This window comes from Achroia grisella, unplaced genomic scaffold, assembly GCF_030625045.1.
Source record: "Achroia grisella isolate CSIRO2021 unplaced genomic scaffold, CSIRO_AGI_Agris_v1 utg474, whole genome shotgun sequence".
In the NCBI taxonomy this organism is placed as follows: domain Eukaryota; kingdom Metazoa; phylum Arthropoda; class Insecta; order Lepidoptera; family Pyralidae; genus Achroia; species Achroia grisella.
In genome coordinates, this window is record NW_026712878.1 from 2805719 (window position 1) to 2832499 (window position 26781).

At 37.0% G+C, this 26781-nt stretch overlaps 1 protein-coding gene across 1 annotated transcript in view; it reads right to left on the reverse strand.

Moving 5' to 3' along the window:
• Positions 1-908: 908 nt before the first annotated feature.
• Positions 909-26781, reverse strand: part of LOC131845554 (C-terminal-binding protein) — a 105257-nt gene continuing 79384 nt past the window's right edge. The window contains exons 3-14 of the mRNA XM_059194627.1: positions 21675-21916; positions 17947-18009; positions 15716-15843; positions 11438-11697; positions 8642-8773; positions 7471-7670; positions 6671-6770; positions 5800-5930; positions 5023-5178; positions 4139-4303; positions 3557-3646; positions 909-2100 (exon numbers count right to left, since the gene is read on the reverse strand). Coding sequence (XP_059050610.1) covers positions 2038-2100; positions 3557-3646; positions 4139-4303; positions 5023-5178; positions 5800-5930; positions 6671-6770; positions 7471-7670; positions 8642-8773; positions 11438-11697; positions 15716-15798 — 1380 coding nt within the window. The 5' untranslated portion in view covers positions 15799-15843; positions 17947-18009; positions 21675-21916 and the 3' untranslated portion in view covers positions 909-2037. The remainder of the gene's footprint in view (positions 2101-3556; positions 3647-4138; positions 4304-5022; positions 5179-5799; positions 5931-6670; positions 6771-7470; positions 7671-8641; positions 8774-11437; positions 11698-15715; positions 15844-17946; positions 18010-21674; positions 21917-26781) is intronic.

Consider the following 26781-nt stretch of genomic DNA (forward strand, 5'->3'; position numbering starts at 1 on the left):
ATATTATGATAGACGTAAATCCACCGTAACATCATACCACTAACCTGATTTTATTTGAAATTTTCCATGGAGATGCCATTTTTCTGTATATATTACTTTATAGTATGTATAGTAATATATTCCTTTTGGCAGTTTCGTTACGCGATTTTTTAATCTATCCACACATCTTACGAAAACCATGAGTACAGTAACCTTTTCACTAATTAATAACAATTGTTTGTTTAGCCATATCTATTTTCCCTTAATTCACGAGAACTAATATCAAGATACCAAATCGGGTACGCTATACAGATTTTATGGCAAAGTACCCACTTTTATTATTTACTAGATTTTGCGTTCTGTTATAACCCAGTATATTCAGATAATGAATGGATCTCAAAAGGAGTATTAAATGTAGCTCAGTATTAAAAATACAGTTATATATTTGTTTATATTATATATCAATTATAATGGAGAAACTAGAAACCGATTTTTTTAATTTTCACAGTACATTTCATATTCTATCAGAAAGCGTATTGTACCCTTTCTAAGAATTTTGAGAATATCAGAGATTATTGCTGATGGTAATATAGTTATATGTCATGAATTAAATAATAAAGATGTTGTATGTGTCAATATAAATGTGTTCAAATTTACTTGTAATTTATCTACATGTTAGTGTTAATATTTATTTTTATATTATATATATTTTGTACAAAATGTATAATTATGGTCTAAATATTTTTTAGATATATTACTTGTTGTGCCAACTTGTTGTTCATGTTGTGCCAACTGATATCTCAACAGGCCCTAATTTTGAGTGAGGTGTATGTGTTGCAGTGATCTCATATTAATTATTATTGTTTGTGTATTTGTACCATTTGCCACTGCTAAACAAGGGCGAATCAAATAAAATAAAACACAAAAAGTAATTAATCCGAAAACAATAGTTTTATTTAAGAACTTTTTCACTTTCTCATAAAATATACACATTGTTTTTGTCATTAAACTAAACTGTAAGTAAATACTAATTTTAAATACCGATGTTCACGATTTTAAAACAGGTGGTTATTAGGTAACGCGCCCATTTGTGGTGTTCATGTACAAATTCGTCACTTAAACTCTATTTAGAAAAAAAAAATATATAATCAAAGAAAGCATGATTTTGTACATTTCGTAATAAAAAAAAAAATCTCGAAGACCTCCTGTTTTCTCGTTAACAAAATGTGATGATAGAATTCTACTACAGTCCATTGTTTGATACTTAAAAATAAGTTCGTATGCATGCGGGTGTGGATCTTGGACCTGAGGTGACTTATCGAGCATGAAATGCGATCAAATGCTTCACGGGATGTTCTCACGCTGTGCGGACGTGACTTCACCGTCCTGCGCACCACGCCCGTCACGCCCGCTACAATGTGACGCCACCGTACCACTGGTCACACTAGTCTCGCCGGCACACATCGGCCCGCGACTGTACACGCACTTTACATATAACAGTATTTATATATAGCTGTCCCATCTTAGGAAATACAAACACAGAATCAACTATCGCTCGATAACGCACCGTTTGCATTGAGACGCGTCTACACGTACAAAAAAATCCTCATACAAAATTACCCTTAATTAAAACGAATCTCTTGAATCACACATTTTATACTTTCCTAGTATTCAACCAACCACACACACGTAAAGTTTTTGAAGCGTTAGCGACGATAGCGTTTACTAGCCTTTATTCGCGTTTACTCATCGTTTATTTATAAGTTTTTGCTGTTGATGTAATTTTTTTATTGTCAAATGATAACCTGAGCACATTGGTTCGCGAGCGAGCTTGCTTGCATGCCGAGCCGAGTCTCCGTGGGGAACAGAACGTTAGAAGCTACGACGACACCTGTCTGCACCGGCGCCTCAATGCAAATGACGCACACATTATATATCACTCGTTGGCTTACGATTTAGGTACTTATGACATATTTGCGTGGAATCAATAAAACTATTGTTTGTATGTTTGTTTAGTCGCTCGGCGTACGGTACTGTAACGTAGCGTATTGTCGTCGCCTAGTGGACGTCGGAGCTCTCCTTACTGAGCTGGTGATTCGCCGGGTCCGAGGTGTTCATTGGCTGTGGACAAAAACATTAAGATAAAGTAACATCTATGACAGCTATTTGGATAAAAAGACACGAAGGTTCGACAGTAGACAAAATTTTGTCCGTGATGATTATTTTACATTTTTACACAATAACAAATCTAAGACCTAGATAATCTTCCACACACGTTTTAAACCATTGCTGAAAATAATTCACATTACGAACATACCCTTTCACTTAACTTGGAACTAGATAGTTCTGTGTGAATTCTTTTGAAATATTATGACAAACTCGAACCATTGGTTTTGCGATGAGATACTGCATCTCTATGCATTTTCAACAGAATATATCGAAGAATGTTCTGAGGAATTGTTCTGATCAAAACCAGCTACTGTTTTTCCTCATTACACTACACTTTACCCTTTTTTCCCCGCCGTTGATGCCCTCGCTGTAGGTGGCGGGCGGCGTGTGTGGCGGGTGTGGCGGGTGTGGCGGGCGTGGTGTGTCCGTACGTACCAGTGTGATGGGCGGCTGCTGCTGCGGCGGCGGCGCGGGCTGCGGCGGCAGCGCGGGCGGCTCGTGCACGGCGGTGGTGGAGTGCGCGGCCTGCGCGCCGGCGCCGTAGTAGCCGCCGTTGATGCCCTCGCTGTAGGTGGCGGGCGGCGTGTGTGGCGGGTGTGGCGGGCGTGGTGTGTCCGTACGTACCAGTGTGATGGGCGGCTGCTGCTGCGGCGGCGGCGCGGGCTGCGGCGGCAGCGCGGGCGGCTCGTGCACGGCGGTGGTGGAGTGCGCGGCCTGCGCGCCGGCGCCGTAGTAGCCGCCGTTGATGCCCTCGCTGTAGGTGGCGGGCGGCGTGTGTGGCGGGTGTGGCGGGTGTGGCGGGCGTGGTGTGTCCGTACGTACCAGTGTGATGGGCGGCTGCTGCTGCGGCGGCGGCGCGGGCTGCGGCGGCAGCGCGGGCGGCTCGTGCACGGCGGTGGTGGAGTGCGCGGCCTGCGCGCCGGCGCCGTAGTAGCCGCCGTTGATGCCCTCGCTGTAGGTGGCGGGCGGCGTGTGTGGCGGGTGTGGCGTTGATGGGTGTGGCGGGCGTGGTGTGTCCGTACGTACCAGTGTGATGGGCGGCTGCTGCTGCGGCGGCGGCGCGGGCTGCGGCGGCAGCGCGGGCGGCTCGTGCACGGCGGTGGTGGAGTGCGCGGCCTGCGCGCCGGCGCCGTAGTAGCCGCCGTTGATGCCCTCGCTGTAGGTGGCGGGCGGCGTGTGTGGCGGGTGTGGCGGGCGTGGTGTGTCCGTACGTACCAGTGTGATGGGCGGCTGCTGCTGCGGCGGCGGCGCGGGCTGCGGCGGCAGCGCGGGCGGCTCGTGCACGGCGGTGGTGGAGTGCGCGGCCTGCGCGCCGGCGCCGTAGTAGCCGCCGTTGATGCCCTCGCTGTAGGTGGCGGGCGGCGTGTGTGTGTGGCGGGTGTGGCGGGCGTGGTGTGTCCGTACGTACCAGTGTGATGGGCGGCTGCTGCTGCGGCGGCGGCGCGGGCTGCGGCGGCAGCGCGGGCGGCTCGTGCACGGCGGTGGTGGAGTGCGCGGCCTGCGCGCCGGCGCCGTAGTAGCCGCCGTTGATGCCCTCGCTGTAGGTGGCGGGCGGCGTGTGTGGCGGGTGTGGCGGGCGTGGTGTGTCCGTACGTACCAGTGTGATGGGCGGCTGCTGCTGCGGCGGCGGCGCGGGCTGCGGCGGCAGCGTAGCTCGTGCACGGCGGTGGTGGAGTGCGCGGCCGCGAGCGCCGTTGATGCCCTCGCTGTAGGTGGCGGGCGGCGTGTGTGGCGGGTGTGGCGGGTGTGGCGGGCGTGGTGTGCGCGATGGGCGGCTGCTGCTGCGGCGGCGGCGCGGGCTGCGGCGGCAGCGCGGGCGGCGCGCGCGGCCTGCGCGCCGGCGCCGTAGTAGCCGCCGTTGATGCCCTCGCTGTAGGTGGCGGGCGGCGTGTGTGGCGGGTGTGGCGGGTGTGGCGGGCGTGGTGTGTCCGTACGTACCAGTGTGATGGGCGGCTGCTGCCGCGGCTCCGGCGGTGGTGGAGTGCGCGGCCTGCGCGCCGGCGCCGTAGTAGCCGCCGTTGATGCCCTCGCTGTAGGTGGCGGGCGGCGGCGCGGGCTGCGCCAGCGGCGCCGCGGGCAGGACCGACGCGCCGCCCACGCCGCCCACGCCGCCCACTCCGCCTACGCCGCCCACGCTGCCTCCCAGGAAGTAGTCCTGCGTCACGACCGCACGACGTTATTACACAGTCCAAGTATAAGTGTACTTCGATATCATAAAATTTCACTCATAGTTACAACATTTATAAAATGGAATTGATTTTAATGATCGGTATGCTATTTCATCGATTGAAAGGAGTATTCAATAACATTGATCATAGAATATAATAATAATAAATTAAAATAAACGAAATAAAATTATAATTGAATGATACTATAATTAGCAGTTCTATATGCAGCAACATGTTTTAAATAACAATAACAAAGAAACAATACCTAATGTATATTGGTATTATTCACAAAAATGTTATGAATAATGCAACGATAATGAATCACGATTAAATTTGACAAATTTATTAATTTTCTACTAACCCGCACTATCTTTGCATGGGTACATTCATATCTTAGAATTTAACATTTTATAATATATTATAATTAGTTTATCCATCACAAATATCTGCATTGAACTCTGTTGTATAATGTAAAGGCACATTAAGCGATTCTTAACTTTCCACTGAGTACTGTAGGATTACTAACAGATACTGTGCTATTCTATCAAAACACTACGCCATATAATTGATGTGTGAGTGTGTGAGATTTATCCAGCTAAAGAACTTATTAGTAGAATTAATACTAAAGCACTCAGCTGATAAATGAAGGATGAGGTATGTAGGTATAAAATGGGTGTGGAGGCGGTACGGATGTGGTGTCCGGTACCTTGTTGACGCAGTTGCGCAGGCAGTCCGGTATGCGGCCGACGATGGCGCGCCGTATCTCGGAGGCGGCCATCTCTCGCAGCTCCTGCGCGGACGCGTCCGAGTAGAACGCAGCGTGCGGCGTGCACAGCACGTTCGGCGCGTCCTTTAACGGACCCTGCGGACCCACACGATACATTCATATCTTAATACATATGAAGCAAAAACATTATACACCCTTTTATGAAAATCTTATAGTTCGTTTACTTACATAGAGGAGTTCAGAATGCTAATATTTTTTGTTTACATTATGCAAGCAAAATACAGTAAAACTTGGATAATTAAGAAACCTCTATCATTGAGAGTCATTTCCCTGTATAAGTGAGAAAAATTAATCTGATTGGGAAAGGTTTTGACACGTTTGTATACAAACATTTGAATGTGTTTTGCATAGGCTTTGTTTGTCAGTGTTATTTGAGGTTTTTTCACCTCTAAAAATGGAATAACCGTACATATCGACCTCAATAAGCGGGAGCCTCCGTAAATGAGACAACTATAATTTTAAAATTGCTTAATTGGAAAACTGAATTAATGGAAACCTATAATTAGTACATATTTCTTAGCCTTTGAGATCCCAATTAACCAGGTTTCACTGTACATTAAATCAATAAAAAAAACATTACACAAATTACCATGTATATGCCATATATACTCTTTTGTACATTTACATTATATTTTTGTATAGTCTGTAATCAAATTGAGAATAGATTAATAATATTAGAATTAAAATAATTCATACCTGGAACACGTTGAAGGGCTCGTTCTCGTGCACATCTAGTGCGGCGGCGCGGATTCGACCCTGCTTGAGTGCTGCTGCTAGCCCCTCGTCGTCCACCAGGCCGCCGCGCGCCGTGTTCACCAGGAACGCGCCTGCAACCGTACCAATACATATCGTGAGCTATCGTTGTTAGTCAAGTAGCTATTTCTTTAATATCTTACTTTTATAAACGTAAAGCTTAAACAAGATTTTGTTTAAAAAACAGTAAATATAGATAGACAAAAATAATCTTCATTCTAATAAACTTAATAGAAAGCAATTTTGTATTTTTTTAACAATATTTCATTTTACATTTTGTATGTGTCTATGTGCAAATCTACCAATAAAAACAAACAAATAGCATCAATTCACAAAAGTAAAAGAATAAATAATTTGTTACTTGAGTAAGTAAAATAAATCATAGTAAGTACAGTCCTAGTATAAGCTGGAATGAACTCAATATGTGTATGTAATAACTTATAACGAATATTGACAGCAGGTCAGTGACATGTTAATAAACGCAAAACATGTACACATTGCATTGGGTAATGTTTAACGTAATTTTCCTTTAGGGCAGAGCCTTTTTTATACCACGATGGTGTCAACCAAGCTTACGTCCCATCTAATGGTAAACAGTTACTGTAACCTATGGACATCTGAAACACCAGAGATATCAGAACGCGTTGCCGACCTTAAAATTTTGACATGCTGTTTGTTGATTTGATTTTAGTTTCTGCTAAAATGAGTTTGAGTTTGAGACTAATAATAATGCTAAACTGTACTAAAACTAAAGTGTAAATGAAGTAATTATGTGTATACACAGATAATGTAATAGTAAATTTGTACAACATACCTGGACGCATTTGTTTAATAGTAAATTCATTGATGAGGTGATGATTGTGTTCGTTTAAACTGCAGTGCAGTGATACACAATCACTCTGGAATAGAAGGTCCTGAAATCATAAAATAATTATAGGTTAATTTTACCTTATTAATATTATGAACGCGAAAGTTTGTACAGATGGATGCTTGGTACTCTTTTACACACTGAACGTATTTTGATGGAACTTTTCAGTAATATAGCTTATACATCAGAATAACATATACGCTATAAAATACACGCGGGTGAAACCGCGGACACGGCTAGTATATCAATACTTTGTTACTGCAAGTAATATTTACTTAATATCAAAGTTTCAACAAAAATCAAAATAAAATTAATGTGCTTTATCAATATTTTTTTTACAACCGGAGTGGCAAATAATTTGATAACCCACCTAATGGTATATCGTAACCATCGCCTATATACATGTACAGCATCACGGATATTGTCATGTAACCCTCATACTTTAGAATTCAGAGGAGTAAACTATCATGCCTTTATCTTACTGCAATATCCAATCGAAACAGCTTACAAGGCAATTTGGTTGTTGCTGGAGTAGTTTAGTCAGAATAAAATAAGTATAGAATAAAAATTATAATGTTTTTGTTTTTATTCAAATAAATTTACACTTAAGCACTTGTAGTCATTACTTATTTCATTAATCTACTGCTCATTTGGAAAGCTGTGTCATCACAAGAAACTTGCGTATTGCTCTTTATCAGAGGTGTATCAACACAGACTACTTTGTACGTAGTTTAAATCAAAATTACCTGCAAGGTATAAACCCTGGTGAGCCCGAGCGACTTCTCGATGCCGTCGGGCAAGTAGGGGTCGTAGAAGATAACGTTGAAGCCGAAGGCCTTCGCGCGCAACGCGACCGCCGAGCCGATGCGGCCCAGGCCCACGATGCCCAGTGTGTCCCCGCGGATGCGAGCGCAGCCGGCCGCCGCCTCGCGGACCTGTTCCGGACCTGGAAATATCGTACCAAACGTATATTAATACTTTATTTAAAGAGAGCGTCGTGACCCAGTGGGCTGTTATCCGAAGGCATAGACTAAAGTGTCGTGAGTCCGTAACCATCTGATTGAATAAAACTTAACCTTATATTAATAAATTTATATTTATGACTGATAAAAACTTGTGTGTTAATAAAGGAATCACCCCAAGTTGTATTAAAATATAACCTGCGAAATGTGGGAGTCAATTGATAATGCCTCTGTCTATTTCATCTGGATCTATACGCCTCGACTGTTACAATCGAGGCTTATATAGTAACATATACTGTAAACATACATTGCTACTTTATCGAAAACATTAATATATAACTAGTACACTACATTTATTATACAGTAGACTCGCATGCCTATATCGTAACTGATGACTGACTTAAGTACACACTTTCTAAATGCACTTGGATACTTTGTTCCCAATTCGTCTACAAGTTATGAAACTTAAACATGACAAAAAAGAAGCCAAGGGAAATCATTCTACAATTAATTGTAGTGACACGCTGCGGCACCAGCTGAGTGGAAACCTTTTCAGCATAGACGATTATTAGTTTTTAAGTTTTCTTTTTTACTCTGTACTCTTTTTTATGCTGAATAAATGATTATTATTATTTTATTTATACTCTTTATTGCACCAATTACAGAACAAAAACAAAAAAAAACAATTAAAATGGAAAATATACACTGATACAAAAGGCGGTCTTATCGCTAAGCAATTATTATTATTAATTGCTTCAGTTATCATTTTATTTCTAGTTTCACATCCCTTTACTTCTTTGAATTTTCTAATAAACGTTATCTTCGCATTAAGAGACTTGACTTCATGCTCATCCTTTCTCCGCTGATATCCCGTTAGAGTTAGTGCAGGCGGTTGCGTCATTCTACATAACCACCCATATAAACAAAATACTGCATCTTGGCATTAACAAATTACCTGTGAATTTTTTCCCTTCCCGCACCATGTTGGCGAGCCAGTACGTCCGCCGGTACAAATTCAATATGAGACACATCGTCGTGTCCGCTACTTCCTCCACGCCGTAACCCGGCACATTACATACAGCTATGCCTGAAATAAACATAAAAGTACACATTATTAATCAATATAACTTACACGGGTTACACACAATTGAACAGAGTTAAACCTTATACAATATCTGTTTAATAATAGAAATAGCTTAATTCTACCGCTCGTTCTGATTCATCCAAAAAAAAATTTTTTTAATACAAACTGTAAAACAGTAATTTTAGGTTTAAGAGTATTATTATAGCTACTTAAGTAACAAAATACTGATCAAACACCACCTCACTCTCTTGTATAACGGATGAGAATATCTTAGTAAATCAGGTCAAGTTGACCTCCACGCGGTTCCCCCTGGAAACCATAGTTTTAAATTCCTCGTGAATTTGTCACTATGGGCTAACTGACCTGACCTCATTGCTCATCTGGTGCATCATCTTATCATCCTCCACTGATGTGTCGCCAGCGTAAACCGTTAGCGCAGGCGGGAGCACTATTCCATTATCATCATTAAAAAAACAATCACGGAAACACCTCAACCGAAACATAGCTTACAAATGCAAACTGAGTGAGACTGGGTTATCTCAGATGAAAGCCTATCTCTATAATATTATCTGTCATAACAATTTGATACTCAGTAATGACATCCCATACGAGGCTTAATCTATTTTGTGACATCCTTAGAGCTGTTCATATAATAAATAAAATTCTGTTATCATTTTCATCAGGTAAGCCGTCAAGTTGTTTGTCATTCCAATTATATTAAAAAAAAACACGGCTGACATTTGTCGCAGTCACAATTCCGTAATTTTCATCCACTCGGGCGTGGGCGTGCGCACATTATAACATGACTAAGCATATTCCATTAGAATTGACGTGAGTTGATAACAGTGACACCATTGTCACGTGGCCTGACAAACTCTCACAAATACGAAAATTTTCAATACCTCTCATCTCATCATTATCATCAATCAACAAATGATGAATACTCGCAAATGAATAAATGATTAATTATCTGTATGTCATCAGTCATTCACACAATTTTAATCTTGCGATAGTGCCTTAACATATCAAATGAAATGGAATTATCAATTACTTCTAGATATATAACGGTTAAGGTGACCTTTGTGCCGTTGTAATGTAATTGAATGTATTAATTAATGAAGATTTCATAAGTGTTGTTGTTGTGTTATTGGAATGGACAATACAAGCTGACGACTCATCTGATCGTATGCGATAAAGTCGCTAATAAACATAAACTGCACCACACACATCGCGTTACCATCTAACAAACCACTGTTATACCACTCATGCGTTGTCATTTCAAATAACTAAGATATCATGCCTTTTATCTCCATTTGACGAACTCGGTGGTCTAGCGGTAAGCACACCGCTTTACGTCCGATAGTCGCGGGTTCGATTCTTCGCACGGCACAAACATTTGTATTCATGAGCATGATTGTTTGTTTTCTATGTATAATATGTATGTAATTACGAAAAAAAATACCTATATATTTGTATCAGTTATTTAGTACCCATAACACAAGCTTTAAGTAGCTTAACTTCGGTCTAGATGGCGCTGTGTAAATAGTCCTGAGATTATTATGATTATTATTATTATCATCCTGTAAGTTCACTGTCTAACCTGCACATTTCAACCGAAACACAGCTTACAAAGCAAGCTGTTTGGCATCTTAAATATCTCAGGTCCACATGCATACTACTTTTTACACTCTATCTCAGGTAAATTTCTCGTTATAAAACCCATCATAAAATTCAGATGATAGTAACAATATATCAACTGCTTATTTTTATTTATTTAATGATTTTCTTCCTTTTATTTTTTTCTTGTTACACTGACTAATTAAAGAACAGAAACTTTCTCACCATTGTCTAACAAGACATCGTCTATAGTAGTCATGTAAATGTATATTTAATAGTTCTGGCTTGTAATAACTCATTAACTTCTCCTTAACTTTGTCAGTAGCAAACTTCTAGAAACTTTGAACTATTACCAGTACAGTACAGTGGACACTGTTCATATCTTATTAATTTATACATGACTTGGAAGTTTGAAACAACTAACGACACCTCGGAAGGTTTCAACCTAGACGTTCTATGTTATACCTACGCGTGGACGAGCATTATTCACGAACTATGTAAACACGGTATCCACTGAATACCAGCGCTGTGGCAATTAAATTTTCCAAGTGTAATATGGCCAAGGGAATTAATTGTAAAATTACCATTAGCGGAAAATAAACATGATTATCATTTTTTCATGGAATCCATTCAGTTTAGTAATCACTTGGGCGAGAGCGTAGACACAAGCAGTTCATTAAAAAAAATGATTGGCAATCAGACATAACCAGCGCTGTTTACTTTATTTTAAATCCGTCTATATTTTGTACCCAGTCATTTGACGTAGTAGGTATGACATACTCTATTATTTAAAACTGGAACTAGGTCTGCAGCAAGTAAGCTGCTTTATATCAGAATCTAAATGACTATGTAATTTAAACAGATTGCCTTAAAAATAGAGACACTTAGAGAATTATTAGAAATTAAATTCGTCACTCACAAACTTCACAATAATTTCGTCATATCCGTGTCACTCTTTACGTCTATACTAACGGTTACCACTTTCCACAAAGCAGACAATCAATTTGCATTCCAGTTCATAATAAAAACACAAAAATAATATGTACTCACCTAATTCTCCAGCGGCTTTGACATCAATGTTGTCGACCCCGGAGCCTATGCGCACTATAATCCTCAAGGTCTTGAACTTCTCTAGGTCCTCCTTGGTGAGTATGATCGTGTGCCACATTAGCGCACCCACCGCCTCGTTCAGCACTTTCTCGTGGATCTCCGACGTGGACTGCGCGTCGCAGAACGCAACCGTGGCCACGTCCTTCAGTATCGGCATCTCGACCGTGCAGTCCCGTCCGTCTAGTAATGCAACTAGGGGCCTGGAATAGAAAATATCAAACGGGTTATTACACAACGGTATCAAATCAAATCAAGTCAAAATATCTTTATTCATCTAGGTCTATTACAGACTCTTATGATATGTCAAATATACCGTCAATTAGGAATGCTTTCGAGATGAGAACTTACAAGAATCTCAGCTCGTATTCTTTTTAAACACGGTTGTACAAACTTACGATAAAACAAAATCATTTTTAAATTCAGTTTTGGGAGAATATAGTGACCACCAGCATATGCCATTGCAATTTTGTCAAATGCAAATACTATAACTCTGATGTTCAAAACTGAAACATAAAGACGTAGACCAAAAGTTTTCGTATACTAGATTCAATCAAAATAATTCTGTTTACAATAACTAATATTTGCTAAGGATGAATTTTTATCTTTGTATATACATTTATAAAACTCAATCCAAGAGCTTCGTATTATACTATTTCGACCTTTTTTAGACCGTTGGTCAGTCTATTGTAACATTCTGTCTACACACTGACATCCAGGAACGTGAAACGTTATCAGCTTCGAGCCAGTTTTAATTCGTGTCTCAGTAAATAATCTTCAAACAGTAGGCAATATAAACGCAAATAAAACTGATAAGATCAAACAATGAAATCATAATGTCGTTCGACCTTCGCCATATATACTATACTTGTTAAACATTGTACCTCATTATCTGGAATCGTACAAGTAGTTGGCATTATTAAACCTGTAGTAAAACAGTAGGTATGAAGCAAATGCCAATATATAAATAGATATGTACTTGTTTGATTGTGATATTAAAAGATTATATATTTTAGAACTGTGACGTCTGCACTACCTACCAGTTTCTGCTATACGACCTATATGTCAAATTTCATAGTGATGGTAATCAACAAACTATGTCACTTTTGTATCTATAATATTAGGATGAAATGTATAATAAAAATACACTTTCTTCAATTTAACGTGTCTTCGTAGGAAACAGTAAGGCTTTAAAATTCGAAAAAAGGAAGACAATATTAAATTAATAAACACCTCGAACGACAATTTAGATAAACAGTTATGCCGTATGGCTATCATAAAAAAAATTATCATCAAGCAAATACTCTCGACTTTTCCTAGAAGTATGTATTGCTTCTCGATATATAATTTAATATATCGTATTATCAAAAATACAATATAAACTATTCTAAAGTCATTGAAGATATTTGAAAACTTTATAATAACATTAATAATGTATCAGCTTCAGCTGCGTGTAATAATAAATTAATCATAATTATTAAATTACTATAACATGATTTCGGTAGGTGTAACATCCTTATTACGGTAGCAAACAATTTACATACTGATTCACTACATTATAATTTCATGTGCAAAAAACTGAATAGCCTGCCTTGTTCAATTTCAGTTACCAAAAATAAATTTATGATTAATGTTTGCTATGTAAATAATTTGTGTTTATAAGAACATACGTTAGGGTTCCGAATCATGTTACAACGAGAATTTAGTCCTTTTTTTGTTTTAATTAAAAACTTTTATTAGTTTGACTTTAGAATAAAAACATAACAGTCAATTTCTTATACGTTTTTCATAGAAAACATTTGAAGATATTTCGAGAACAAATTGAGTAAACACAACATTTATTGATTGTACAAAGTTGCTCGGGGCAGGTAATATTAGTATAAAATACATAAAACTAGCCAGTACAAAATACAATATCTATAATTTATTTTAAACTTTATGCTTCTAAATATAAAATCTAAATTTGTTCTTAAGCTTTCAGTAGTGTAGTAGCGAAGCAGACTGTAGACGGTAACCTAGCCGCGAAACACCGAACTGTTTCCACGTGGTTTTTGTGTCGCTGACCGCGCCGTGCCGCGCCGCGCCAGGCAACGTGTGCCAAGGTTGTGCATTGATAAACACTCGATTACCTACAGGTTATGTAAATAAATATGTATAACACGTAACACTGCTGCACAGGTGACCAACGAACGTATATTTTCAAGAACGAATATAATATTAGGATCTAATAGAAATATTTGATACAAAATATACATTTTTTTTTTAAGATGAAAAATGGTAAACGTCATATACAAAAATACACAATGAACACAAAATTCACTGCATCTGATTTGTTGGGTTGCTTGCATATATTAGTCTAGAAGTTACAACGTATAATTAGCATAAATTGGAAATTGATATCAATTGAAATCTGAATTCATTTCTTAACTTCAGAAACTTCCAAAAATGTTCTACAAGTACAGAAAAAAGTATTAAAATTGAATCGAGTGTCGGTAAATTTTGAATTCGACACTTCTAATTTAACAGTTAGTATACTAAAACACTAATCTACTCTGCAACGATAAATTGAAAATAAGTTACATTAATAATAATCGTTCATATAGTAGTTCTGATTCAATCGAGTATATACCAAAACTTTGAGCGTTGACATCAACCAGTGCAAACCGGATCTTTGCTTGACACGACTACATATACATTAACCTCATAAATATAGATTTATATAGTCTGCGCAAATATCTCAATTCACAAACAAGCTATATCGACAAACACATATGTATATTGACAAACAAACACTATTTCGCATCAAACCTGTTCAAAAATTTTAGTCGAATAAAATATTCGGTTTAAGTTTGAAGTTTCTTAATTTAAGAGCGTTGAACCTAAAAGACTCAAGTAGACAACATCTACGATATATTTGCAGTACATATTTAGCAATTAACACAAGCGACGGGACAATTTAAATCGATTATATCCAAATACAAACTGACAATCAAATTGAGTAAAATCAAATAATCTTGGACTCTCACGACAAAGTGAACCAATCATGGGACAGCGTCGTAGCGGGTCCACCCTGCGTCGCCTATAACTCTCCTATAATTAAAGCACGCCAGTGCGATTAAACTAATAATTTAAACTTTCGTCATAGCGGAGCAGAATTATTATTATTGCCGGCAAAAGTTTCAGCAGTGAAACGAGAAAGTAATTCCGAACGGTGAAGGAGTTTTCAGAAATTCCAAACTTTCCCGGGGCAGACGAAAACAGATTTGGTGGCAAACAAAGAGGCCGCTATCGGCCGAGGTGGGAGAGGGGACGTGGGGGCGCACGGGGAACGAGAGGATGCCACGTAGAAGGGGACAACCCCTTCGGGCAAGTTTTGATGGAAACCAAATAGGATTAGCGCGAGAAAAGAATAAGTGGAGTGAACCCAATAGAGGTTGGACGTCGCTTTGTTAACTTGCCGCCTTCTCCCGACAAGAATGTGAATTACCGGGACCGAATAGATTATGATCCCTGTTAAAATGTTTGCAAGTACAACAAAAGTATCCACTCTGGGCATATTTACGAAAGCAATGAATAATTAAGAATAAAAGGCTACGGTTTGATTAGTTTAATAACGTATTATTTACCATAATTATGTAAGACGTACAACTATTACTATTCATAAAACTCTATTATTAAACAGTATTAAATAGGTATATATTTCAATTTCTAAAAAACTATTAACTACAGCTAAATGAATTAGGTTGGGAAAATGCATTTAACTGTCTACTGGAACAGGAATGTTTTTATTAAATCCCATTTTGTAAAAAATATTGGTAATAAATAACGCTCCTTAAAGAATTCTTATTAGTGATCAATCTTCCGATGTTAGCAAAGTTTATACCCATAACACGACACCTGTTTCGCTTCTAAGTAAGGTATCATAAGACAGTTAATATTATAGATCGGAGTTTGAAAGTCTAATGTCTTTCGCACGAGAGGGACCGGATTGCTAGTAATGGAGTTCCCATTAGTCTATAACTAACAATGAATCTCGTCTCCGTAATTGGAATGTTTACCGATCAAATCAAAACAACATACGTACAGCGGGTTGATATCTGAATTAGCTCGTTAAGGTATTGTATAACACCCACATAAATCTCTTTCTCTTATAATGAAATCAATGTGATCTGATTTTTTTATGGATTTGTTTATAATAAAATAATACAATGAAATGCCCACCTTGATTGCAGGGGTCCGTTTGCAATGGGACCCCGCATGCTATCCATACGCGCTCTCTTTGGCAGCATCTTGCGTTTGTCCATTTAAAGCGGCAGAGCCGCTTTAGTCACCGCTCCGCAGCGCGTCACCTGCAACAACGCAATATAAGACTTTATTAAATGAAATTAAAACATATTTTAAGCTACTTAAAATTATTCAGCACCTGACGGTCCATCAGATGAAATGTGATATCCGTGCTCTATCTACATTAAAGCACCATAAAAGGTATAAAAATATATTTCTTCAAATAGATTACCTTAGAAATAAAGAAAGAATGATAAATGGTCTATTCAAAAGTGCTTAAATTAAGATCATTTGAATAAATGATTCTCTATTCTACACCTATGGTAAATCAAAACTACTATCAGGGGGAAATGTAGTTTCATACAAACTCGAATAACAACAACTCTTAACAACAAATTACTCTACTATATTCTGCGTTGCCATTCCTGAATTCCTGTGAATGTGTCTATGACGTGAATAGCTAGTTGTACAATATATTTAGAAGTATTGTAGGTGTACATGTAATTATTCGTATGTTGAACAAGGCATTTGAATTGATTAACTAGTAACACCCACCAACATGTAAAACTTATTACATATACATTACTACTAACACGCCAAATCGAATACACAGAATTATGCACTAGATATGATATCCAATCAGAGCTGTATTAAGTGGGATTGAAGTTCAATTAACGGGTGTTGAACCCGTCATGTAGCTTGCATATATACAGACAGTAAACGTGATCGTGTTTATATAACTAACTACATAATTACATTTAATGTCAGGTTAGGTGTTTAATTGCAAATGTATCATTTACAATTTTTTATTTTATGAAGACATTTTTCGCCATCTTCCACAAAAAAAAATTTGTCGTCGTTACCATATTTTCATCGTAATGCAAAAATCTTTATCGTAAAATCTAAAACGTCTTTTAAACTTTGAACTTCAAAGAAGTCTATATTTTTTTTAATAAATGCAATTTAATGTTAAAGTGCGAAATATCTGTAATAAAAAAAAATAAAATAGATGAATTATTTATAGTTTAAACTCTTTATTGTTCTTCTCACAGAAAGTACAGTTACATACACAATTATGTATAAGAAGATAATAACATTGGGCAATAAACAAGACAAAAAGGCAACAATATTATATCAGAAGACGCGAATCCATAATACCTATATTGAACTGTCCATTGTACGATGTCGTCAGAAGACAAAGCATGCTATTTACTGAGAATATGGAATTAACAAATTTATGTGCTGAGCAATAAGTAAAATTGTTTTTACACCTTCAAATTTTCAATCCTTGAAATGTTACAAAGAAACTTATTTAAATAACCGATAAAGAAAAATAGAACGATTTTAAAAAACCTTTCAGGTGTAGAGAACAACGTTATCAGTGATTAATCTGAATTACATATGTAAATATATATAAATAAATTTTAATGTCCTACCATAATCGCACAATATATAACTTCTACAGATGAAACTACAAAGGCAAGCTATGGCCGACAGCATTACAATAGTTCGAGAAAAAAAACACGTATATTTTCGATAAACGTGCATATCAAACAGGATTTATTTACTGTGTGTACGGCCTTGGATTTGGACACAGTGAAGCCAGTGTCCACTAATCGATCGATCAAGCCCGAAAATATTTTGACACATCAGCGATAATGTTATCGACCGGACTTAACACTTTACCAGAAACGCACTGATACGGACACACCTATTATTATCATGTTTAGGTGGAGTTAGACCTAGCGAATATTCCTCCACTTCCTACTTCTATAATTTTTATTTTGCGTAATTTCATTCATTATTTTAGAAATATTATGGAAGCATTCTTTCGTTAACTTCTTACTGAATCGTTTGTGGTCCGACTGAACATTCTGTTTCGCCCAGTTTCATAAGTACAGTTTTAGTGTTAACAGTAGGTAAATTGACCGAAAATAATATACAAAACAGAAGTTACATTCCTGATTTTTTATTCTTTAAAATATTACCTTTATTATAATAAAATTTTCAGGTTAGTTATATTTCTCATTGAAATATATAATTAAACAATGACTTATAAGGTAGTTAATAATAGATTAGGTAATTAGATAATTAGTCTCAATTTTGTAACTCTTGTTCCTCTAGTCGAACTCCACCCTTATATATATAAAGGAGCATCATGTACTCACAATTGTAATGTCATTAGTGTGGATGTCGGCTCAGTCTGGGCGGTGGTCGGTCGCATACTTTACCTGAGGCAAAAACATAACTTTGAATAATCACTTAATTTTTTTATGTAACGTTAATAGCAAACGTCAGAATATATAAACTAACAGCAATACATAACGTCATCATATAATCCCTCAAGCGTTGCCTTTCCGGAGTACTAAGGTGCCTCTGTACTCCTATAATTTCTTTGACATTATCTCACCCTACTATTATTATTATTGTATTTGATTACAGATAGTATTTGATATAATAAACAGTGCAAAAATTAGTATTTAATAGCTTTGAAAGAGACTTTTTTAACTGTACACGCGAATAAAATCTCTGGCGTAGCTAGTTATTGATAAATCGAGTTCTTGGTTTAAAAATATCATATTTACTTAATCATAGATTTAATAATTAAGAACCCCGTAATGGTATTAAAAAAAATATATATATAAACATTCACATATTTCCTTATCAGCCCGATCGGGTCATCAAAAGATATTAGTTTATTGTTTTCGAAACAAAATCTCTTTTCAATATTAATAAAATTAGTACTACATCAATACTAAGTTATAAAGTCTTAAAAATTAATAAAGATATTCGTACTTAAACCGCTTTATAAGTTACTATTCTCTGTATAATAAGGTACATATAACAACGTTGTTATATGAAAAAATATTGTAATAAACAACGTCATATGAAATATGAAATTAATGATACTAAAAAAAAACTTGAATTACTTTTGAATCAGGTAACCCTAAAATCCACAAGTGGTTGTCAATTATGTGGTATTGTCATTTTTGTTTTAATATAATATCTTAGAGGTAAATAAAAAGCATAGTTTAAAACTACAACTACAATTTACAGTGCCGTCTTGAAAAGCAAAAACATTTCAGCGTAATAAAGACACGTTACAACAGAATAATATGTGAACATAATAAAAATTCATTTACTCTTCGCAATCGATAGTATAATACCTCTCTAGGTAATGTGTTTATGTATTGGAAAGGGCTTATGGCAGCGAACAAGTAGGTAAACAATCATATTACATTACGCGCCGCCACGTACTACAGTGTTGAGGGGAAAGACGAGAGGTATTATTATCACGGCGCGTGTTAATTGCTGTTGAAGTATATTTTGATTCGGAAAAGTGAAAGTAGAACGATATAGGGGTAAATATCCCAACGCTTTACACTAATCGAAATAGGATTCATTTCGTATTGCCTACACTCTAGTGAAGGGCAGGCAGGCTATTGTTATTAATGGGGCTATCGGTTTCATTGCAAGCAATATGACCAGGCATGTTGACTTCCATGCGATCTCCATCCCAATAGGAATTAGTCACGAGGGCCTAAGTAACATGATCTCATCTTCATTATTTCAAAGCTAAAGATGTTGCAGTAGTTACTAGTTACAAAAAGAAGCTTAATATAATTATAAGGTTATATTACTGCGTTATACAATATGAATTCTATTACAATTTATGACTCCTACAAAAATGATATACACCTATGATATGCGAGATCGTGCCCAGTGGCGTGCTTTCGAAGAGCAGTGTCTTGCTGTGAGCTGCAATAGCGATGATGATGAAGATTATATAATCACATTTGTAATATGTACAAATAACATAGACAAGAGACAAACGAATGTATCTTATAGCGATTATAATATACCTATATGTAGAAAGATCATATTTGCTACGTTGAGAAGTATTGAGGTTCTTTGCAATGAGGACACCTGTTATCTCAGTCAGGGCTGGATCGTGAATTTGTGGGGCCCTGGGCTAAATCTATTTAGGGGCCGACCTAATTATATTACTCAACTAAAAAAATACACGGACCAAAAACAAGCAACCAGAAATTTCTCGTTACTTTCGATGGACGCGCACTTACATCAGTTGAGTGATCTCAGGTTTACTAATCTTATGATAGGTTTTTTAACATTCTAGATATATTTTAATATTCTAATCATAGTGGGGACTGGGGGCCCTTCGTATCCTCGGGGCCCTAGGCCCTCCCCAATTCTATTATTTATTAATTATTCTTCGACATTAAGTTCCGTTACAAATATTATATACAGATTTTGTAACTATTTTTCATTGATTTTAATAATCAAATCACTTATAGAGCATTTTTATAAAAGACATGTAGTTAGTTTGCATTTTCACACGCTACTGGGGACATTGCTGTTGAATAGTAAGAAAGCATTTGTTTGCATACGTCACAAATAATATAATAAATAATTACAGCCGAACCACGCCATTTATGTTAATAAACCGATGGCAGATAAGGACATGTACATAACATGAAACAGAGATCTATATATATAATATTCCTTTCTCTTTCATATCTGTAGATATAAACATGTAGTATGAAGCTGACAGGTTTGTTACGTAGTAAAATATTTTCAATATCTGTATTAATCAATCGATCAACCGGTGTCAGATCTAGCGTGAATGTTGGAACGCGTGGCGATACAAAAAACAATACGACTTGATACGTTTTACAATTAGAGATAGTAGTAGGACCTCAATTATTAATATTACGTATGTACAGTTTATATGATATCATGTTTTGTAGTTATATTAATAATAACAAAATTGATCTTTAATCGTTAGGTTATAGGATACAATTTCAATGTCTTAAAACATAAAAAAACAGGCGACTCAAACACACAGCTTAATCTTTATATACGTTTTTTAATAGGATATACATCAGCCCTGAATTAATAAGATTACATTTATTTATCGATATCACATTCTTTGCCATTGTTAAAATTCTATTTTTGGACAAGTTTGCAATAATTTTTGAAACAAAATCGGAACGAAAGAATTTCAATGTTACCGTTAGATAAATATCATACACAATATTATGAAACTAACATGAAAATATAGACTAGACTGGCTCTGCAACCGTGGCAGGTGCGGTTAGCCTACCTCTGTCTATGGGGTTAATTTACTTTGTTAACGAAGTTTATCAACACTTTACAAAAAGAGTTGTTACGAAAAATTTGTGATGTGTTGTATGTAAAGAACGTCCCAATATAGATGTTGGTTTAACTACATATAATTTTTAATATATACTCATTTATAATACAGTTTTAATGTAACATATCAGCAGGCAATATTCCAAACAAGGCTTTATTGCTGCGTTGGTGCGACCATGAGGAAAAATTAAGGAAACACAGCGTGAAAGTGGCAACAAGCCGGTATGACTAACTGACTGAATACATGATCGGTACGGTGGTGTACTCTCTCTGAGCAAGGTGGAGATAACAACAGCCTCTGCAACCCTACATATGTGGGACTGTTGTGAAACTACATAAATAAAAAAATATGTATACAGTACTAGGTATTCTCCTCTACTTAACTATATTCAAACAAGTTATACAGGTACATTTCTTCCACAATAGTTTTATTTTTACCCCAAAAACATACCCTATACATACACATTTAATCACTTTACAAATCATAAACCCTAAAAATACTTGTCACCGTGGCCCTATAACAACAATAAGTACTTTTAAGTTACAGTCATACATCATGACATTTTAGTCCCCAAGTATGAGTGGTAAAAACAGATATTACAAACGTGGTGTTGTTCATGTAAATAGCTGACAGTTGCCATTTAGCATCAGACGATCCGACAGCTTGTTTGCCGTTCGACTTACATATAAATATATATATGTACTGATCAGTATCACTCACCAACGCTGCAGTTGTGACGTAGTCAGTTCGCAATCACCGATCCATCGGCGTACCGGCATTGATGTGACTCCGGCCGCGTCCGCGCCGCACTGGACGCAACGCACCACACACAACAAACACACTGTCACTGACACTGACACAGCACGACTGACAACCGCACGTCACACCAGCACTACACTGACAGAACCGACCGGCGATGCCGTCCGGTCGCACAGCACTCACTGCACGGTGTCACTCAACACCTGGAACAAAACAAAACAACGGTTAGGAATTTTGCAATACATGACATGCTGCCCGCATGTTGTCCGGCCGTAAAGATGCTATCATTAGAACAGTGTTTAACGAAAGCATAGAATCTGGTGAAGTGCTAACAAAATATATATACATACAAGAGATGTGTTATGAAAATAAGTAATAGTTGATTTTTATAGAATACAAGAAAAAGCATATAAAAGGTCGACTCGATTTAATACCTCTGGTATTAAATAATAAGATAATAGCATAATGTGCGTATGGTGACAGTGGGTGTTTCCTACGTATTAAAAAGTAGGAGTATTTATATCAGTTGTCTAGTATTCATAACACAAGCTCTGTTTAACTTGGGAATAGATGGCTATATTTTAATTGTTCAGGGAAAGTGTATATATAAAATTATTAAAGAATTACTACTAGCAAAGTTATACACGTATAATTTAATGACAGATATAAAAGTCTGTATAGAGGTTTAACATCCTTTAACGAATGTATTTCTTTTGCCGATACCGTAAAGAAACAGAATGTACTACTCAATATTAATTAAAGAAATACTCCTCATTATACTAAAATATACATTAATGTATGCCTTTCAGCCATCAGAATCAATAACACAGTTATACCTACATATAGATATACAGCAATCAATAGCCACTATGCGCGGAATAGTCTCACGTCTGTTTATAACAATACGTAGACACTGTTGACAGTTAGGGTTGCCAACTATACTGTTTTAAACAGTATTAAACTGTTTTTCATACTTTTGTTCAAGAGTAAAAAGTATAATTTAGACTTTTTACTCTTAAACAAAAGTATAGAAAATACTCTTTTCAGCATTTACTGAAAGAGTTTTTCAGTAATGAATGCCAAGTGTCGGGATAATATAAATAGAGCATTTATTAACTTAATAAATAACGAGCTCCTCATTTATTTTGATTTCAATTATAATTGTAAAGATTGTAAATTAGTAAGTTTTGCGAGAAGCTCTAAAAATATGTATTTAAAACAATAAATAAATAAATTACCGTTCATTTTTCTAAAATACTGTTTAATATTTTTCAAAGACCTGAATATAAATTATTGTAAAAAAAGTTGGCAAACCTACTTACAGTGTCTGAAGGAGGCGTCAACATAGTAAGTTGCACCGAAACAGCGGCAGAACCAACATAATACTTTACGACCCATAAAACCAGGCGGGCAACACTGTCATTTTATTGCCCGCGTTACCTGCATTGTTTCCTTAATACACAAACTTATGTCTGAGCGATGGCAGACGTGATGACAACAGTACAAACATAAGGGGTTTACAGTGAGGATTTGCATTGTGAATTACCGCATGTGTGTTTGCGGGCAATTTAAGTTTATGTGAAAATGTTTTATTTGCATTTGAAATCCCTATATGCAATTAATCTCCTTGAATTTCTCACCTAATTCTGTCGCGAGCAGTATACTTCGCAAGCTTTATTACGACGTGCAGTGTAAGTTTTGCAACGAAAACTATGGTTTTATGAATAAATAACACAACAGACCACGAATGTCAGTAGGAATATATTTTGTGACGTCCATGGTGATGTCATATAATATAGGCTTCGGTTGCCATTTTCCAATCCGACGAACTTGTTTGCTATTCCAGTTTCATAAAGAAAACATTTGAGATATATCAGAAATAATAAGAACAAAATAATGTAATTCCTAATTAGAAGTAAACTCTAATGACTAACATGTCGAAATAAATCGTGTAACTTTTGTGAAATTAAGAAACTTAATTTTCTTTCATGAATTTGGTAGAAATACTAAATGATAAAACACAATTATTATTTCAGTAATATAATTAACAATAATTTCAACAAAGTTCGGCAACAAACAGACGACTAACTGTAACTCATTGTTTTAGTAATTATATTAAGTTAATAAACGCCAGTACAAATTTTAACAAAAAAAATACTAAAAAAGAATATCATTTATTTTGAAGTAATAAAAAAATGAAGGCTACTAATTATGTACGTGATAATAGTCATAAATAGATTGTCTTAAATAAAGTGTATGGACAAACGATAAACACAACAACTGTTCACTTCCATCTTGAAATCCTGAGAGCTATACGAAAAATAAAGACAATTCCCATACTATTTGCATTTGGAACGAAACTGCACGTCCTAGCGCACTCCATCTTGCGTATGCATGTCATTTCAGACGATATATTATTGTCTGAAGCGATATTCATGCAAAATATAGCGTCCAACATACACTTATGTATCCAATGAACTCTTTATTTACAGTTACAGTTCGTTTTATGAAATGCTATTACAATAAAAAATTGCTCCTTTTTATTATCACATTATTTGTTTATTCAATTTGAAACATACAAACAAGATATATATACTACATACGATATGTATGGACAGTCGATTTTAGTTTCTACTGTACCTTAAGAAAATAAAAAGTTGAATATTACCTCCTAGCAAATAGAAACTAAAATTCATTGCACGTTCTGTTGAACATAATTATTCGATAGAGCTGACAGTCATTAAAGCGGTCCAACTTGACATGGGTCTGAAATCTGAATATTATTATTATACCTTAGGGGTTGCGGAGTTACAATTACAATCCCTTCGTGTAGAATCCGGGCACGCTGCTCGAGTGAGCTCCCAAGACTACCAGCATACCGATAAAATAGTCATTTAACAGATTTACTATTAACTGGCGGCCCGTCCCAGTTTCGCACGGATGCAATACAAATCTTTAAATTTCTCCGCTTTGTCTATATAATAACACGCATGTATTATACATATGAACCATCCTCTCAATTATTTCTGAAAACTGGATTAAAGTCCGTTGCGTAATTTAAAACATATAAGTGAATAGTTCGTTTTAAACTATGTAGAGAAATGTCAAATAAGGACAACATTTCTTAAAAAGATAAAGTTATTTGGCGTTGCCGTTTTTGAAATACATAATTTATATTACAATAAAAGAACTAAGAAACTATATTCATACTAGCCTACATTCCATCACAAACAAATAATATCGTTATTTACCATGTCGTAACAATAAATTCTCCTAAAGAGCAAGCGATAAATATTAGGACTTTAGACCACTCCAAGAATTGGAAAAGCGATGTTAAACATTGCACAGAATAGTAACACTGTTTTCTTTCCACGGTAATATATGCCTATAGAATTAACAAACTAACAATCCTATTACCAAAGTCATTAAAGTTTATTATGGGATTGACAAAGTTTGCAAATATTTATGTGGTAAATGTGTGTGTCTCTAATGCATTTCGCACTTTTTATTGCTATGCAACATCGCTGAAAAACTTTGCCGTATCAATAAAAACTAAATATATAGCATTCATATCTAATTGCTGTATATAATGAATATTACCGGAAACCCAGAGAACTACAATTGCATACTACAGTTACATATTAAAATATTTTTTTAGAACCAAATAAAAACTAACAATCTTTTTTAAATAATTCCCAAATTAAAGATAGGCATCAATACAAAAAAATAAAAATATGTCATTTGAGTATTTTTGTTGTTGTCAGCCCTAAATCTTCGTGTCGAATGCGGAAGTTATTGACCGGCAAGATAGTACGATTTAACAGATTATTAGTAGACCCTATTGCTGTAAAAACTTTTAGTGCAATTAAAAGATAAGTGTTTTTGAACGATGGACGTTTGAATGCGCCGTAAAATAATAACAATTTATATTATGAACATTGGGACTTGATGTCTCAATTTGAAGATAACATAGATGTGATTTTTAAATTGTAAGCGTCATCAGAAACTATTTAAAGAAAGCAAACTAATAGTATACATAATTATAGTCCGCAATAGAAATCGCTAAGATTTACGCAGTTATTCATAAGACTGCTAAATGTCCTACAAACATATTTTAACTATTGAACTGTTTTAACCTAATTCGACCTAATGACGGTGCCAAAACATTATAATGGATGATCATCATCAGCCCACTGCAGTCCACTGCTGGACATAAGCCTCTCCCAAGGCACGCCACTGGGCACGATCTTCAGCCCTTCTCATCCAGTTACTACCCGCAACCCTACGTAAGTCGTCGCTTAGCTGCGGGGCGTACCACACTACGTTTGCCAATTCGCGGTCTCCACTCTGGAACACGCCTACTCCAGCGAGCATTGGTTTTGCGACAGATATGACCAGCCCACTGCCACTTCAACTTACAGATGCGAAGAGCTATGTCGGTGACCTTAGTTCTCTGGCGAAGCACTTCGTTTCGGATTTTATCCCTCAGAGAAACTCCAAGCATAGCTCTTTCCATAGCTCGTTGAGCGACTTTGAGTTGGTGGACCAGTCGTATCGTCAGTGTCCACGATTCGGCACCGTAAGTCATAACGGTGCCGAATCGGGTACCGAATAACGGGTAGGACGCACTGGTTATATATTGGTCTTAAGGCTTTGTGGTAGCGACGACAAGAAGACTTGACGAAGTTTCCCAAATGCCGCCCAGCCTAGCTGTATTCGTCTCTTGGCCTCCCTCTCAAAGTTGTGTTTACCTAGTTGCAGTGTTTGTCCTATATAAATATACCCCTGCGAATGAATGCGATCATTGAACATGATCTTGGTTTTGTCCAAATTCATCCGAAGACCGATGCGTTGAGATGATTCAGCCAGGCCGTTCAGCATCTGTTGTAAATCCTGCAGCGATTCAGCCATGATGACAATGTCGTCAGCAAATCGTAAGTGAGAGATGGCCGTTGACATTAAATTAACAATTCTAAACATATCCTCCAACGCATTAAATAATTTAGGGGATATAACATCCCCTTGTCTTACACCACGCTTTAGGTGGATATGCTTAGTCTGCTGGGTT